The sequence below is a fragment of the Suillus subaureus genome (assembly GCF_016647635.1).
Source record: "Suillus subaureus strain MN1 chromosome Unknown BJ212scaffold_6, whole genome shotgun sequence".
In the NCBI taxonomy this organism is placed as follows: Eukaryota; Fungi; Basidiomycota; class Agaricomycetes; order Boletales; family Suillaceae; genus Suillus; species Suillus subaureus.
The window spans coordinates 1,048,697-1,068,172 of NW_024538562.1; the positions used below are offsets into that span (position 1 = coordinate 1,048,697).

Sequence of the window (19,476 nt, forward strand, 5' to 3'; positions counted from 1 at the left end):
CAATGCCAAGCTGGTGTCGTCGAAATATGGAAGATGGTTGGTGCTAGCACGATCTTGGATTGCGTCCAAAATATTATTCGGTTCTGGCCGTGGTGGTAGCGTGGAAAATACAGACGATGCAAACCAGCTGGCAAGAATGATGTCTCGGAATGACAACGTGGTCCCCGAGGACAGCGGTGGTGAAAGACGGATACCCGTTTCAATCGCGTTGATATAATGACGTAAGGTGGATGTTGTGTTGCCGTCTACTTTTTGTTGGATATTTGCAACATATGTGAAGACATTCAGCAGACGATTGGCATGCTGAGGGGTCACTGACGCAAGCAGCCTGTCGTTTTCTGCTTTCAAATGGGCACATAATTCACGGCAGAACAGTGACGCTTGCTCTGTCAATGTCGGCAATATCATGAGTTCTGACAAAAGAGCGTCCTGCTTGCCTATTTAATCAAAGAATCAAGAATTGTACTGGCAACGTACCAAGAAGTCCCAGTCTGGGGGATCATTCTGTAGGCGTGCAAAGATGGCGTTACTAGCGAAGTTATAAGTTGTAGACCTCATCGTCAGAGAAGATGGTCAAGTTGTGTTTCACCCAAAGGCGCCCGTGGTGGAGAGCTCATTGCCGCGTCATTGGGTCATTTTTGCCCAATCAGAAATAGGGTCATGTTACAGCTGTGCGTCTTGCGTAAGGCTTGCACCCCGATACCTTTCTTATGGTTCGACGTATTGTCCGGTGTGGGAGACTGTGGAGAACGAAGCCTCGGCATTTCGGCATCAAAGGTATCTGTATATTCGGACGAATGATGCAAGAAACAGGCACACTGCCAGGTTGCAAGCGTTACGGAGATCGCCACCTTTGGCATTTAGAGGAATCCCGTTTTGGGACTACGAGGACCGCGTGGTAGTGGGGACTGAGGACCTACAACAACACATCGTCTACCTTCATCAACCTACGCTCATTGCTACATCTGCACCTGGTTTATCCACTTTGGGTTTTTTGGAAGCATCTAGAACCTTGGTCTTCAGGGAGACCATCATAGCCCGGAAAGCTTCCTCGCCACCGGGGTAAACTTTCTCTAACGAACCACAACAAAGGTCAGACTCCAAAGCGAGGTTCAGCAGCTCAATTAAGTGCCCGTTTATGGGATCAATGCTCAATGCCTTTGTGATGGACGTTAGGAATAAACCACACCCAAGGCTGCAGCATACCTCGTGATATTTAACGATCGCCTTATCGATCTCTCCAAGATGATGATACACCATGCCCAGATAACCAAGACCCTGAGGATGCTGTGGTTCAATTTCCAACACATGTTGATAGTTTGTCTTGGCCATCTCATAATTCCTGGAACAAGTATATCAGGTTTGTACGCTCTCGCGCACCTTAAACTCACTTCAACTTTCTATAGCAAGTTCCGAGATTGAGGTATGTTGTCGTCCATGACATCTGGGAGCTTTGCGTCACTTGGGCAAGTTCGAGCGAACGTTTAAATAGATCCGCTGCTCGCTGGTAGCTGCTGATTGAATCAGCATGAGCCTCAGAAAATTGGCTCAGCACAGGGCTCACTCTCCGTGCGTGAACGCCATAACTCCTAATTCATTGATAAGAAGAGGGTCTCCATCACATGCGGCGTAAGCAGCGTTCAATGCTTCATCGGCTAACAAATGATTGGATAGCATAATTTGCTCCATGCCCACAAATAGCAAAGGTAAATGGGAACTGGGCTTCTTCAGCACATTTATCATGACTCAGCTGATCGAGAATAACCTCACCCTGTAAACATGCGAGCGCAGGTCGAATATGCAGTGACGGCATGGTCATGCTCGCCTTCCATTGCAAACGTGTGGGCAAACGCGATCCATGCAGGCCCAAATCGTGGATCCATTAACGATGTTTTACTGTGGATGCTTGGCAGGAATCGAAGAACGAAGACCTGATGGACTCACCTGAAGTACTGTCGGGCTTGTGGCCATTTCCCAGACGCCAGATACCAGACTCCAACTGCATACCAGCTAACGGGATTCTCAGGTTCCCGTTCCACAAGTTCATGTGCTAGAATAAAGAGTTTTGAGTGAAGATGGTTAAGATGGTACATGCAAGCAATGTGCAATGGCATGGTAGAATCATGAATAGAAGCCAGCCCCAATATCCTGTAAAGCTATTTTGAGACATCTGGGATGGATGTAAACTCGTATGAAGCATTCTGACCTCGTCGTGATGACATAACAGTCGGCCCACCGGAATTGAGCATAGAGTGCATCAGCAAAACTGAATAACACATCAGGATTATCAGAAAGTCCAAATTCTTCGACAAGACGTCTCCGGGTCAGGGCATGCTCTTCTGCGTGTTTATACTTCCGCAACTGAGAAGTGTATATGAGTTGCACAAAATCGGCATCGTCTTGCGTTTGTTCCCTGTAAGCGAGACCCTGAACAAACTCCCATTCTACGATAGTCAGATACCAGAAAATGAGTAGTGATACTTGTGGCCTAACCTTCGTCCGGGGTCATCATTTCACCACTGACTAGCTGATCGAATGCATCGTAACATTTGACATCTAAAGTTAATGCCTCCATGAAGCAAAGCTTTGCTTGGTCTCCACGGTTCAGCTTAAGCATAAGTATGCCACGCAAATGGCACATGGAAGCTTCGACCTGCACAAGCAAGTAAGGGTCAAAACATTTTGGTCAGGAATATACACCCGCTTGCCTTGATACCACCGTCAACATTCGGCACGGCGCGCCCACTCCTTGCTGAACGATCTATTAGTGGATGATAGCAGCCATGTATGATCGATATCAACCTGAATGACGGAATGGATTCGCTTCGCCGAGCATCTCCGTTGCGTCTGTCCAATTCCCTTGCCGCACTTGACACTGCGCAGCAAGATATCTGCATGCTACGCTCATGTCCACAAGTCTTGATACGGAATCCTGTAACTCTTCAGGAATTTGCACCATGCCAGCGTCACCCATTGGTAATTGAGGCATTATGCTTGTGTCAGGGTGCCCCTCCTTCCCTTTGCCTTTCGTGTCTGCGGTCAGACTACCCATCGTAGTATCATCTACTACCCCGTTTTCAAGACCATTCAACGACGCGCTCGGCATTTTTGGTGTCATTGCAGAGAAGGGCCTAGTTAAGAGTCTCTCAGCACGCGCGTACTGATGAGTCATGAAGTAAGTCTGAGCTAGCCAAAACGCGTCATTTGGGTCATCTACGCGTCGCGGAAGATACACCGATAACAAGGAACAGTCAGAGCAATGGCAACCGTCGAGGCGGCGCGACTTACTGGTCCATGACAGTATCTTGTCTCCCCAGAAGGCGGCAGTTTCATACAAATGCTGCATTAAAGAATCGTGCCGCCATAGCCTCATACGGTCAATCATCCCCCACTCGCCATCGTCATTGTCAGATTCCATCTCAGTGTCCTGAAAAACATCCATGGAATCATTTGCAAGGGGATGGCGGCCTGTGCTCTCTTTGGCTCGCCGATATCGCCGAAGCGAGGATCTGGGCGAGCTTGGAAGCATGGAACGATTTGGATCAAGCGCAAGGGGTCGACTATGCGTGGAGCTACTCATATCCGCCGCAGAGAATGAGGAAATGATCGGTTGCGGGCCAAACGAGAAGGATGATCCTATTGAAACTCGATTACGCGAACCTGTTGTCGATGGCAGACGAGGTATTTGCGGGACAACAAAAGCACCAGCTGGCGGGGGCGTTGAGGTCATGTTACAAGTCAATATCATTTCAAAGGCCTCCAGCTGCAACCAACAGCAAGGTGTGATTACGTAAGAGACAAGTTCGAGATCTTTGTCAGAAATTCCTGAGAGCTAGTACTATCACTAGGGGTTCGCGTTGCGAACTTGTGACCTTGCTCCGATATGCAGGTAATTGGCCAGTGTTTTGGATTTCTGTAATTGCTACAGTGTTGAGTTTCCAGATTTTAGGTCTAGGTTACTTGTTTTCTATGATGTTCTTTTATCTCACATGATTGCACAGCATGATGGATGCTCATATCAGGTGGCTGACAGATTGTCTTCCATCCAACATGACCTTGCTCCGCAAGGTGATTCTGGGTAATCTGCGACATTTTCAGCAAATATTTTGTAGCTCCTCAATCACTTCATATTATCTTCCACAAATTTAGAGTGTTGTAGATTTGTACCACCTCTACATAGATCTGAATTTTACTCATTTTTAGGACATTGTGGTGTGGTGTTGGATGAAAGCCAAGAAAATTCAGGGTCTGACTGCTAATCTGCAAAATATGGTCATATCGAGTCACACCTCAGCATTGCACTGGCACAGTCAACTTTGACTCTCTGCACTGCGCTCTTGATCTGTTGGCATTGAGTCATTGAACTGGAAGCTTGAAGCTTAAAGCTCTGATAAACAATGAATATAGCAACATATTATTATCAAGTATCATGATTCATGTAATTATTGTGAGTATACTGGTGATATGATCCTGAATAAGGTTGACCACATGCAACATCATACATTTGTACCTCACCACCAACTCAAAAATCTGCTCTACTACCAGCTGCTGGCACAAAGTGGGGAATAGGTGGAGGCACTGAATGGTGCATGGGATAATATGGGGGTGCATACCTGCCAGGTGGGAGAAGATCCATGCATGACATTGAGGGTTGAGGGATAGGCTGTGAAGTTGATAGCCAAATGGTGTGTGCATCAAATTTTGATGACTTGGCATGTCTTGCAGTACTGACTCAGTAGCTAGTGTTATCACCAGTTTCAACATGCTGCCTGTGAGAATGGGGGTATTAAATAAACCCTCATACCACTGGTTTTTCTTGAGCTCTGGACCTTCTGGTTGGCCATTGAAGAATTGCACAATTCACTGGAGCAGCTCTGCCTTGAGTCCAGTCTCTGGTAATCACAAGGCCATGCCATTGTGACAAGGATGTGAGAATGATGCAAAGGAGATGACAATGCAAGACTTCACTGTGCACTTGCCAAGTGTGCCATAGAGGTGATTGAATTTGTTACATACTCTCCTATCTACTGTCATGTTTTCATACCTGTCATCAATTCTTCCTCTATAGCATCTTAAAATGACAGGATGAACTTAATCAACATTGTGTTCTGTAATCCTGATGAGGTTATTGCCATGCTCCAGGTATAACTTTGTGAGTATGCCTGCAGGATCCATGGGATCTGGATGATTTATGTTCCTGCATAGTTACAAATTACCACTATTTCATCTCTCACAGCTGCAACATGCAAGAAATTTTCATTCTACTTGGACAGTATATCATATATAAGTAGTCTACACATGCCTGAATTTTTTTGAAGTGAGTTGAGCAGTGCATTGAGGTGTTTTGAACATTTTGCATATTACAGGCATGTTGCAGATTACCTGGAATGATAGTATGGTACTATTGGCTACCACAACTTCAGACAACCACTGGTTCAGACACTTTGCAATATTGCACTCAACTCTACTTCAAATCATATTCTGCTTAACCACATATCATTGTACACTTGTAATACACTCTTGCAAAGTTGAATCTTTGAAATTGGTTAAGAAATGATTGAGATCCTTGTTGAGGTGTGACAGAGCCAAAAATCACATCTGCCTATCACCAAGCCAAGTCTGCCATAGCAGAGTTTCAGTTCTGCTGAACCACTCATACTGGCAAATCTGCTTGAATCTTGGACAACATATGGGGTGCACTTGGGGCAGGGGTGCCTGTTATGATCAAGCTGAGTCTGCAACCAGCAAACAAAGTGAGTGAGTAATGTAGAACTTGGATTGGGGCTCACACCAAGCCTGCTGCAACTAGCAAGCATTTGATGGTATGAGTTCACAGCAATTGATCTAGCTGCAAGGTGTTACAATCATGTACACCCCTATTCATTTTCTCTCTCTTACTGTGGATTATGTCATGAGCCGCATGATGCCACCGCTAGACTTATCTCTGACACATACCTTGTATTACATCACGACTGCCATTGCCATCACTAGATGACTTATTCTTGCTATTGCTTACGTGTCCTTTATCTCTGACTCACATCTGTTCTCACATCTGCCCTAAAGCACTTGTAGTTCACTATATATAGTTCTCTTGTACACTTTAGTTCTGCACTTTAATCTTACTAGGTTTTACCTGAAACATCCTTTGCTTGAGACCTCCAATCTCTTGTCATCTGAACTGTACTTTAAGTTAGAAGCACTCCTTCTGACTTATGTAGCTTATACTGAACACTTGACTTATCATCTTGCATAGAATCTCGACAGAAGTCCTGACTCTTATCAAGTCATCTGTCATTAGAACTATCCTAGTTCGTAACAAAAGATTAAAGTCCTTATTGAACCTCTCCATCCAGGGAGGCCCCAGTAGCTCAAAGCAAGACGACCCCTTGAATTAGGAAGTATTGGTGGGAGAGTGATCCAAACGACATTCCCACAGAACCAACAGAACCAAAAGAAGAATATCACAAGGCTGCAGGTCTGGATATCACAGAAGACAGAGAGAGATGAACACTGTCCCCTGTAACCACAGAACCAAATCATCATTCAACTACATCAGTAGATGAATTCCCAGAAGAACAGCCACCCTGAAACCTTTCCGCACATCCCAGTATCAGAATGTCTGCTCCTATGTCCACATCTGAGCTCAAAGCTGGAACACCCAACAACTATGATGGGAGCCCTGACCAGGCACTGAGATGGTTGTTTTCAGTGAAAGCATACTTCACTGTTAATGTGTCGGTTTACAACACTGACGAGAGAAAAGTTATTACCACACTTGCATATATGACTAAAGATAGTGCCATGGGCTGGGCATTAATGTTTTACACTGAAGTAGATAACTCTGCTATGAAATCTTATGGGACCTTCACGAACTTTGAAGCAAAGTTCAAGGAAGTGTTTGTGCTGGCAGATGCTGTTGGTACTGCTATGAATAAGCTCCAAACCCTGAAGCAGACAGGTGACCTCACTTCCTATATTGCCAGTTTCAGGACCCTTGCTGCACAAGCCTCTGTAAAGCAAGACACTATCCTGATTATGTTCTTCAATGACAGACTCAAGAAGGGAATTGGTAACACCATTTATCAGATGGAAACTGTCCCTATGGACTTCAACAAGTATGTCCAAGCTGCAATTAGACTTGACAGTGACTGGCAACATGGTGCGATATTCTGTAACAACAATCACACGACCACAAAGCCTACTGGTCAATGCTATGTTCCCAAACCCTCTATTGATCACTGCGACCCCAATGCTATGGAGGTTGACCATCTCACTGAGGAAGAGAAGACCGAACACTACCAGAATGGCAAGTGTTTCAACTGTCACCAGAAGGGCCATGTCTCCCATAACTGCCCTAAGAAGAAGAATGGCAAAGCTCCTGTACGTCATACTGAGCCAGCCAAAGAAGACAAAGAAGAGGTCCACCGTATCAACGAGGATTTTTGATGTGGAAGACTGGATCAACGTTAGTATCTTCCAATGTACCTATTAGACTTGTTTGAGGTGTAGGAATCAGAAAGGAACTTCACATTCCCATTTCCCTTATCTCCAAAATCTGTCTGAAAAATGTTGAAACGACCGCCATCATTGACTCCGGAGCTGCTGGAACCTTCATCTCCGAGGATTTTGTTAAGCTTCACAAAATTTGAATGCATAAACTTATGAAACCATTCCAAGTTACCACAGCAGATGGAAGTTATGCAAAAGGAGGCATAATCACCCACTACTGTGTCCTCATTGTGAAAATTGACAAATGATCCATGCTTGGAAAGTTCAATATCATGAAACTTAGTCATTGTGACCAAATTTTGCTAGGGATCCCCTGGCTGTGTGCCATGGATCCAGTTATTCAGTGGAAGGCCAAAACCCTAGAACTCTCTTGAACCAAGAAGAGTAATCTAATAGAAGAAGATGTTGACACTGAACGAAGGAAGAACGGTCTTCCTCCTCTCTTTTGGGAAACCATCAAAACCCCGATCAACAAGATGTGTTACAATGATAGTTACCCCCTATCTCTTTTCTCGTACTCATTTGTATTACGTCATGACTGCACCAGGTTGTGCCATCACTAGACCAGCATCTGTCTATATCTGTATTACAGCACGACCGCCACGTGCCGTCGCTAGCTGACTCATTCCTTATCTCTGACTCGGTCCCCTATCTCTGACTTGGTTCCTTATCTCTGACTCGTCTTGATGACAAATACGTCTCTGACTCGGTTCCTTATCTCTGACTCGTCTTGATGACGAATATGTACCTGCCCTAAAGCAGGCTACTACTATATAAACTGGGTCCTGTACTTAGGTAGACTTCACTTTAATCTACTAGGTCTTACCTGAACTATCCTTCGCTTAAGACCCCCAATCTTAAGTCGTCTGATAACTGATATTCAAGTCGGAGACACTCTCTCTAACTTGTCTTAAAGAACCTTACATTTGTAAGGACACGATCCGGCTTTAGGCGTACTCTTATCGAGTACCTATCGTCACACCTATCCTAGTCGACTTACGGTTCGCCGTAACAAAAGATTAAAGTCCAGACACCCGACCCTCTCATCACAAGAGGTTATACAGAACCCAGAAAGAACTCAGTGAGAGAACGAAGAATGTTCCCCTGAACCAGAAGGCATCACTAGACCAGACGCTCAGGATGTCCACCGTCACCAACACCCCAGAATTGAAAGCTGGAGCCCCGTCTATTTACGATGGGAGCCCTCAGCAGGCACTACGTTGGTTGTATGCAATAAAGGCGTACTTTGCGCTTAACGCTACAATCTACAACACCGACGAGAAGAAGGTTATTACCGCTCTCGCATATATGACAGAAGATAGTGCTATGGGTTGGGCACTCACCTTCTACACTGAAGTCGATAATTCCGCCGCCAAATCCTATGGAACCTTCACGAATTTTGAAACCAAATTCAAAGAAGCCTTCGTACCCGCCGACGCTGTCGGTACCGCCATGAACAAACTCAGAACGTTGAAACAAACGGGCGATATTACATCCTACATCGCTAGCTTTAAAACACTCGCTGCACAAGCCGGTGTTAAGCAAGATGCCATCCTAATCACGTTTCTCAATGACGGATTAAAGAAGGGAATCGTTAATTCCGTCTACCAGATGGAAACCATCCCTACGGATTTTGACAAGTACATCGCCGCGGTTGTAAGACTTGATAGCAACTATCAGAGGGGTGTCGCATATCGATCCAACCATCGAATCACCACCAAACCCTCTGGGCAACACTATGTACCCAGACCTTCCATTGACCGACACGATCCAAACACCATGGAAGTAGACCGGCTCACTGAAGCCGAAAGAAGTGACCATATGAAGAAAGGACTATGCTTTACCTGTCACCAGAGAGGCCATCTCACTAGAGCATGCCCACAGAAGAAGAAGATCCCCGTTTGAAGGGAAGAGATGAGTGATAGTGACCTAGATGATGAAGATACAACAGTCCGTTGCCTCGCTGAGGATTTTTAGTGTGGAAGACTGGATCGACACCAGTATCTTCCAATGTAACCATCAGACTTGTACAAAGTATTGGAATAAGAAAGGAACTTCGTGTTCCCATTTCTCTCATCTCCAAAACCCGTCTGAAAACCGTCGAAACAACAGCTGTTGTAGACTCCAGCGCTGCCAGAACCTTCATCTCCGAAGAGTTCGTTAAAACTCACGGGATTCGAACGCATAAGCTCTCAAAACCTTTCTGAGTCACTACTGCGGATGGGAGTTATGCGAAGGGGGGCGCTATCACCAGATACTGCATCCTCATCGTTAAGATAGACAACCGATCTATGATCGGAAAGTTTAACATCACACGGCTCAGCCGATGTGATCAGATCTTATTGGGAATCCCCTGGCTACGCGCTATGGACCCAGTAATCCGCTGGAAAGCAGAAACACTGGAACTCTCCAGAACAGAGAAGAGTGACCAGATTGAAGAAGAAGTCGACAGAGAACGAAAGAAGAATAGACTGCCTCCCCTCTTCCGTAAAGAGGTAGAAGGAAAGGAACCAACCCCAGTTGTAGTGCTACCTAAAGCGCCTCCTAGGAAGATGACTGAAGAACCACCGCATGCCACAATCAAGGAAATAATCAATGAAGAAGCGGTCCCATCAGCGCTGCCTGATCTGGATCCTATACCAGATGACGAGGACGACTCCTTCGACACAAAGGATGACGTATGGACAACCGATTACGCACCACCCATGCGAGAAGTCTCTACCTACCATCTAGAAGATGATGAGTTCCTAGTCGAGTACCCCGCCGACGCCTCTGAGCTCCGAGTAATCACCAATGTCTTGCTGGACACACCTTTAACGAAAGACGGGACTAGTACCATGGAGCAACAAACCAAGATTACGCCTCTGACACGACCTGCCGAATACGTTAAAACCAGTAACAAAGCCCAGCAATTCGCACAAGCTGCTGGACTTGAACAGAAGAAGAAGTCTTTCGAAGAACTTGTCCCTTCCTACCTTCACGACTTCGCCGACATCTTCGCAAAAGACGGCCTGAATCAGTTACCGCCTGAACGACCTGGTATAGATCACCGAATAGACACCAAACCCAGGTTTATTCCCAAGACGTCCAAAGTATATCCGTTATCCGAGAAAGAACGGGCAGCAGTCAAGGCATTCATTGATGAAAACGTTCAGAAGGGATTTATTTCCGAATCAAAGTTGCCGCAGGCCAGTGGTTTCTTTTTCGTAGGAAAGAAGAGTGGAGATCTTCGTCCTTGTCAAGACTACCGGTATATTAACGAATGGACTGTTAAGAACGCCTACCCACTCCCACTACTGCTCTCCCTGGTCGCCCGGTTACATGGTGCCAAATATTTTACAAAGATGGACGTTTGGTCCGGATACAATAACATCCGTATTCATCCGGAAGATCGATGGAAAGCTGCCTTTACTACGGAATACAGACTCTTTGAGCCGAACGTCATGTTCTTCGGTCTTTGCAATTCCCCGGCTACCTTCCAAGCATACATGAACAGAACATTCCAGCAGGAGATTAATGAAGGATGGCTCGTCATATACATGGACGACATCCTGATATTTTCTAACGACCTCATCTCCCATCGAGAACGTACTCGGCGCGTCCTTGAAAGAATTCGGCAAGAAAGACTTTTCCTTAAACCGGAAAAATGTACGTTCGATGCTCAAGAAGTGGAGTACCTTGGGATGATTATCCGCCCTGGATGCATAGCAATGGATAATGCCAAAACCAATGGTATTCGGGAATGGCCTGTCCCTACCACCGTAAAAGAAGTTCGGTCGTTTTTAGGTTTCTGCAACTTCTACCGGAACTTTATTTCCCACTATTCCAACATCGCTAGACCGTTGATTGATCTTACCAAGAAAGACGTCAAGTTCCTTTGGACGGAACAATGCACATCTGCCTTCACCGAACTAAAGGAATGCTTTATGAAGCAACCAGTCCTTCGAAACCCGGATCCCTCTAGACAGTTTGCTGTTGCCACTGATGCATCCCTTGTCGCCACTGGAGCAGTCTTGCTTCAGACTGATGATAATGGCGTCTATCACCCATGTGCATATCTGTCCCAGACACTGAACCCTGCAGAACGAAACTATCAGATCTTTGATCGCGAACTCCTTGCGGTTATTCGTGCGTTGACTGAATGGCGTCATTACTTGGAAGGAAACCCTCATCCTATCATCGTCTTCACTGACCACAAGAACCTCCTATATTTCAGGACCGCCCAGAAATTAACCCGTCGACAAGCTCAATGGCAGCTAATCCTGTCATGCTACGATATTGAACTCCACCACGTTGCGGGAACTAAACTTGTTGCTCCCGATGCCCTTTCACGTCGCCCTGATCATGGGTCAGATTCCTTCAATGACAACACCAACGAAATACTCCTGCCTGATTCCATGTTCATTCGACTTCTTGACACTGAACTCATGACCACACTCGTGAATCCTGATCCCTCCGACCCTGACCCCATTTTCTCTACTGCCTCCGATGCGCTGGATGGTCTGTCTCTCCCCCCTATGAAATCCGCTCTCACAGATTGGAAGATCAATGACGATATCCTTTATTACAAGGACCGCGCCTATGTCCGCCCTGCTGGCCAGCACCTTATTTTAGAACGATGTCATGACCATCCCACCGCCGGCCACCCTGGATGTTTTAAGACAGAGGAATTGGTTAAGCATGATTTTTGGTGGCCCGCTATGGGCACCTATATTCGTAAATACGTTGAGGGTTGTGCTCTCTGTCAGCAAATGAAATCCGACACTCATCCGACAACCCCCCCCCTTGTCCCCATCCCCTCCATTGCCGCGGCCCCTTTCACTCAGATTTCAGTCGATCTTGTCACCGACCTTCCCCCCTGCGCGGGTTTTGATTCTATCATGGTTGTGGTAGACCATGGGCTTACGAAGGGGGTAATTCTCATCCCATGTACCAAAACCATAACTTCTGAAGGAGTCGCCAGCAAATTCTTCAAATACGTCTATCGGCGATTCGGCCTGCACGAAAAGGTCATTTCAGATCGTGGCCCGCAATTCATATCCAAGTTCTCTCAAGCCCTTGCCAAACTTCTGAAGTACAACATAGCAGCATCAACTGCTTATCACCCCCAGACCGACGGACAGACCGAACGACTCAACCAAGAATTGGAAACATACCTCCGCATCTATTGTCGGAATCATCCCGAAACTGGGTAGAGCATCTCCCCATGGCAGAATTCGTTCACAATCACCGAAAACACGATTCTTGCAACACATCCCCTTTCTTCCTTATGATGGGATACGAACCACGAGCCCTTCCACACATCTTATCTGACTCCACAGTTCCCGCAGCAGCGGACAGACTCCGCTCGCTCCAGAAGTCTAGAGAAGAAGCACTTTCTTGCCACAACCTTGTGATGCAGCGTATGGCAGAAAGAACTCATGGACAAAAGTATCACCCTTGGAAGATTGGAGATAAGGTTTGGCTATCTGGAAAGAACCTGATCACGCAATTACCTTCACGGAAGCTTGCCCCCAAGCGATATGGCCCATTCCCAATCACCGCCGTCCTGTCTCCCATCACGTTCACACTCCAACTACCGCCTCAGTGGAAGGTTCACCCCACGTTCCATGCTTCTGAACTATCATCCTATCACGAGACAGAGGTACACAGACCGAACTTCCATGATCCACCCCCTGATGTCATCGATAACGAAGAGGAATATGAAATTGATGCGATTTTATCACATAAGGGAACGGGTAAACGAAGACGCTATCTCTTATCATGGAAGGGATATGCGTCCGCCAGTAACGAGTGGGTTCCTGAAGAGAATCTCAGTAACGCCTCCGATATCCTTGCCGCCTATAAGAAGGCCCATGGATTGTAAACTTCCCAATAATGTCCCACATCGAACGATTACGTCTTTGCATCCTTCACATCGAAGAACTTACTGCTGCCATGAACACTGTCGCTGAAGGAAACGCCCACCCCCTAACACTCCTAGATTACCAAAGTGCCACTGCCGCCGACCTCGCACAGCACGCATCTCCTCCTGAAACGTCGCCACCTGCTTCAAACTCTACCCTCACCCTTACCGACGACTCTACCCTTACTGACTACTTCTCTGTCATTGATCAAGTCGAAACCAGCGCCTTGTTCGAATCCGCTATCACCTCGCAGCAGTACGCCATTGAGATAGATCGTCTTCTCGGAGAGAGAGGAGCAATCTCTAGCAGCCTTATAATTAGGATCATCAGAGATGCCAGCCTCATTGATCACACCGCTGCCCTTCTCGATGATGAGCGTCATCAAACTATCTTCCATCATCTTCACATCCGCATTTGTAATACCGCAATCCGACTCTTACCAGAAGAGACAAGAGATGCTATCAGAGAAGCCATCCACATCGTCACCGAGCGAATTGCTCTTAACCCTGTCACGCGACCACCCTCCCCCCACGTCGTTGTCCCCGTACCTCCACCAGTTCACGTCGCAACTGCCGTGGAACATCAGGATGATCTTATCCCTCATATTGCCGTACTTGATGTACCAACTTCTCCTTCTCCTGACCCGATCGTACGTACCACACGACAACTCCCACTTAAACAAAGATCCTCCCACCTCACCGCTAAACGAGCCGCTTCCATCTCCCCCACTAAAGCACCACTCAAGTGATCACGGTCACCTTCCCCCCCAGACCAGTCCTCGTCCGTCACAGTCGTGAAAACATCACCCATCAATAACGTCGTATGTCGTAATTGTCACATCGCCGGTCACCGTCATAAGAACTGCCCCGCATATTACTGCAGAGTTTGCAAGGAATATGCGCCAGGTCATCTGTCGGTCTTTTGTAAAGAACTGAAAGGAGAAGCGGTTATTCCTTTGGTATGGACTGATGTCGGTTTCTACGACGCACTCGCTCGTTGGGAGATCGAGCAAGACACCGTCGCTCACGCTGAGCAGATGGCGCAATCTACTATCACAGAGGAACAAGACGACCTTCTTCATTCCAACTACGACGCAGACCCCATCTACTGGGCTAACCAAGATATGTGAAGTCGGCGACTTCATTGCTAAACGAGGGGTAATGTTACAATGATAGTTACCCCCTATCTCTTTTCTCGTACTCATTTGTATTACGTCATGACTGCACCAGGTTGTGCCATCACTAGACCAGCATCTGTCTATATCTGTATTACAGCACGACCGCCACGTGCCGTCGCTAGCTGACTCATTCCTTATCTCTGACTTGGTCCCCTATCTCTGACTTGGTTCCTTATCTCTGACTCGTCTTGATGACAAATACGTCTCTGACTCGGTTCCTTATCTCTGACTCGTCTTGATGACGAATATGTACCTGCCCTAAAGCAGGCTACTACTATATAAACTGGGTCCTGTACTTAGGTAGACTTCACTTTAATCTACTAGGTCTTACCTGAACTATCCTTCGCTTAAGACCCCCAATCTTAAGTCATCTGATAACTGATATTCAAGTCGGAGACACTCTCTCTAACTTGTCTTAAAGAACCTTACATTTGTAAGGACACGATCCGGCTTTAGGCGTACTCTTATCGAGTACCTATCGTCGCGCCTATCCTAGTCGACTTACGGTTCGCCGTAACAAGATGTGGAAGAACTCCCATTTGAAGAAAGAAGAAACACCAGTTGTAGTGCTGCCAAAGGCGCCTCCTGTGCAACCCGCACCAATAGAACCACTCCCCCGAGCAACAATAGAGGAAATCCCAGATGAAGAAGTACCCCCAGTTTTACCTAACCTAGACCCCATCCTGGATGATGATGATGACTCTTTTGACACCAAAGACAATGTTTGGACTTCGGATTATGCACTGCCCATACGAGAACTCACTACATATCATCTTGATGATGATGAATTTTTGGTTGAATACCCCACCAATGCTACTGAGCTCCAAGTCATCACCAACATTTCTATGGACACCCTGTTAACCAAAGATGGTACCAGTGCTGCAGAACAGAAACCCATGGTCACACCCTTGTCACAGTCCACTGAATACGTTAAAACCAGTAACAAAGCCCAGCAGTTTGTGTTAGCAGCTGGACTTGAACAAAAGAAGAAATCATTTGAAGAACTTGTCCCTTCTTACCACCATGACTTCACCAACATCTTTGCTAAAGACGGATTGAATCAGTTACCTCCAGAACACCCCAGAATTGACCACTGCATTGACACTAAACCTGGTTTTGTCCCAAAAATGTCCAAGGTCTACCTGTTGTCAGAAGCAGAGCAAACTACTGTCAAAGCATTCATTGATGAAAACATACAGAAAGGATTCATCTTCAAATCGAAGTCACCACAAGCTAGCAGATTCTTCTTTGTTGGAAAGAAAAGTGGCGATCTATGTCCTTGTCAGGACTATCAGTATATGTTAAGAACCATGCTCAAAGGAGAGAGAGAGACTGACTCAGAGGGGCTTGGCCTCAGCTCATACACTGTGCCCCTTACCCGAGTATGTGCCCTTCATTTCAGAGGAAGTCTGATGATGGTCTGACGGAGTCCAGAGGACTTCCGGAGGCTGGCTACTCTGGTGGAGAGTGCTAGAGGACTTCCAGAGGAGCACAGGAAACATCTGGAGGAGCATGGGAGAGTTCCGGAGGAATGCAGGAAGTGCTCAGGAGAGTTCCCACTGCAAGGTAGTACTTCTACAGGAAATGGAATGGAAGGGTAGGATGTCCAGAGGTCCAGAGGACAGGAGGACAGGAGGACAGGATGTCCGGAGGTTAGGAGGACAGGACATCTGAAGGACAGGATGCCTGGAGGTGCACAGGACAGGAGGTCTGGAGGTATGAGGGACAGGATGTCTGGAGGTACAGAAGACAGGAGGTCCAGAGGTCCGGAAGGAATAGGGGCTACATCAGACTTCATCTGATGTAGAAGCAAACAGAGGTAGACTACCCTAAGGTAGAGTCGGAGGGACAGGAAGTGGACCTAAGTCTGGAAAGAGGGTAAGTGCTGGAAAGGCAAGACTCTAGCCTAGGGAAGCAATCCCTAGACTTGGGACAGAGACATAGGGGACAAATCCGAAGGTCCGGAATTCTGGCCTAGGGAATCTATCCCTAGGCCTTATGGAAAAGGACAAGACAGATGGACTGAAGTCCAGAAGAAGATTGGGCAAGTAGAACAGGATCTAAGATGATATTCAGACTGAGGACTCTACTGTAGTTGTACAGGGGTTATATACTAGAGGCTATCCAAGAGGATCAGTAAGCAAAGGAGTAAGGCTATGTATGAGCATGCAGAAACACATTGGTAAGTAAGATGGAACATAAGTAAATGAACTCGGAGATGAAACTAGTACAAGGATCAATCAGCAAGACAGAAACAGAGATAACTGAGAACTGGAAAGGGGGAGGTGCCTAAATGGGGATAGGTGCAGGATCTCGGATGGAGGGTGGGAATAGGTCCAGAGATAGTACAGTTAATATCCGGAGGTCTGGAGATCTGGGGATCTGGAAGGCAGGGCGGAAACAGGACTGAGATATGTGAGGTGGTGGATGTAGTCCAGAATCCAAGAGGAGGTAAAGTCCAGATGTCTTGCTGGACGGAATGTGCATAGGGTGGACAGGATAGGGGATCCAGGAATGAATCAGATATGGGGTCCGGAAATAGGTCTGGAAAGCGTGGGAATATGATGGGATCTATATCTGGCATATGGGATATGACACTTTGTCTCTAAACGAGGGGTAATGTTACAATCATGTACGCCCCTATTCATTTTCTCTCTCTTACTGTGTATTATGTCACAAGCCGCATGATGCCACCGCTAGACTTATCTCTGACACATACCTTGTATTACATCACAATCACCATTGCCATCACTAGATGACTTATTCTTGCTATCACTTACACATCCTTTATCTCTGACTCACATCTGTTCTCACATCTGCCCTAAAGCACTTGTAGTTCACTATATATAGTTCTCTTGTATGCTTTAGTTCTGCACTTTAATCTTACTAGGTTTTACCTGAAACATCCTTCACTTGAGACCTCCAATCTCTTGTTGTCTGAACCATACTTTAAGTTAGAAGCACTCATTCTGACTTAGCTCATACTGAACACTTGACTTATCATCTTGCATAGAATCTCAACAGAGGTCCTGACTCTTATTGAGTCATCTGTTGTTAGAACTATCCTAGTTCATAACACAAAGTAAGTAACTGTACCAGTTGAGTAGTAAGTGTAAAGGGGAAACAAGTCATGACAAGTCAGAATACCAAAGTAAGTAAGAGGTACCAGTTGGGCAGTAAGGGCATAGGGTCAGTGAGTCATTGGATGAGCCAACGAAGTGGTATGACCATCAAGAGTAATTGGTGGAATCAATGAGAAATGAAAGGAACAAGTCAGAAAGGGAAATAGGGGTGATTGCCCAAAGGTGGAAGGTCCAGTGAAGTGCAAGAAGTAGGGAAAATGAATAGGGGCTAAACAAGCAGACACTCTTGTAACAGTGCCCATTCCCCAACTCTGAGCAAAGGGGTCCAGCACAGGTCACAGATTCACTTTCCTCATACAAGTTAAACACTATCATGCAAGCTCTTGGACTTGCCATCAAAAAAAGGACACAATTGCTTTGCTGACCAACAAAATCAAGACATCTTGATGAGCACCCTGCACTGGCAGACAATGCACACTTTCTGCATTGTTTGGAGCTGAAAAGTGTTGCACACATTTGGGGCATGCCTTGCACAGCCAGGACCCTGCACCTAACATCAGTGCTACTAGTAGTAGTCATACTACATGGTTATTGTCACTCCCTGCACCATATTTTGGCTTTAGCTCATCACTGCCTGTCTCACAGCCACTTACTGCAATGAGGCATATGTGACATACTCCCCCTCTCCATAAAGCTTATATCAATCACATTTATTAGCCAGCATGTCCTGTGGATCTTACACAACACCTGCTTACTCATTCATACCATATGCAATCATCTAAAGATTCTACACAGTACCCACACCCTTCATAATTTCATACCAGTTGATAATGGATATTCAATAAATCACTTTTTAATTGATTTTAATAACAATAATGGATGCTACAAAGCCACAACACTGCATGTAAAGACTGCCTGTGCCAGCTACTGGATGCTGAGCAGTGCTTGTTTTTGGCAGATGTGACATTGTGTTACTACTCTGTTACATTATGTGACTGTCCAAACAAGTGGTTGTCTGAAGTTGCAGTAACTGATAGTAACTGAAGTTCAGCCACAGTAGCCAACTTCAAATGTCTGGGCCTGATGCAAGCTGAGATGGAGCTTGAACCTTCTTGACCTCCTGCAATGACCTCCCTCCAGTGGCATGTGCCTCATACCCTCAATCTGTGGGAGCAGTGTAGGCAGATCATACCAATTATAATTGGAATTATCATCTGTATCCACTACCAACTATTTCTCATGTCTCAAGAGCCAAAGGCCAAGAAGGCTCCAAAGGCAATCTGGAATGATGCAGAGACAGATGCCCTTGTTGCATACAGTGGCTCAAAAAAGTGTCCCAATGTTTGTGAGTTTTCATGTAATTGCTTCATTGTGAGTCAGGGCATGGGAATATGACTAAGCCATGGGGAGGTGGATGATCAATGTGTATGCAAGCTTGTGAGTACACCACATTGATTTAGGGTTTTATAAGCTGCATGTGAAATCCTTTTGACATTTCCTGCACTTTCATAGTAGCAGGCCTGTGTGCTAAGACATAGATAGTGTGTGCTTCTGTCCAAACATTCTTGGAATCTTTTTGCCTTGTACCACCACCTTCTGGTACTTGGCTCTGATTTTTAGTTGTTTCCTTTTGTTCCACTACCATTCTCCCCAGTCTTACAATACACTTAACATCATGGTCAATAGTAATCCTCCTACTGGCAGAACCTCTCTTACCCAGGACCAAATCATTGCTGAGAATGCAAGCATTACTACACATAACTGTTACAAGAACATCTGCTTGTTTAGCCCCTATTCATTT

The 19,476-nt window shown here is 46.0% G+C and overlaps 1 protein-coding gene across 1 annotated transcript; it reads right to left on the reverse strand.

Annotated features, from left to right (window-relative positions):
• Nucleotides 1-942: 942 nt before the first annotated feature.
• On the reverse strand, nt 943-3,442 carry BJ212DRAFT_1264465 (uncharacterized protein; the record flags this gene model as incomplete). Its single annotated transcript, XM_041330417.1, has 11 exons — nt 943-1,158; nt 1,207-1,342; nt 1,392-1,511; nt 1,565-1,717; nt 1,771-1,896; nt 1,945-2,148; nt 2,207-2,444; nt 2,494-2,646; nt 2,699-2,752; nt 2,803-3,213; nt 3,289-3,442. The coding sequence occupies 11 exons, from the start codon at nt 3,440-3,442 to the stop codon at nt 943-945; spliced, it is 1,965 nt and encodes a 654-aa protein (XP_041196641.1).
• Between the last annotated feature and the right edge of the window lie 16,034 nt (nt 3,443-19,476).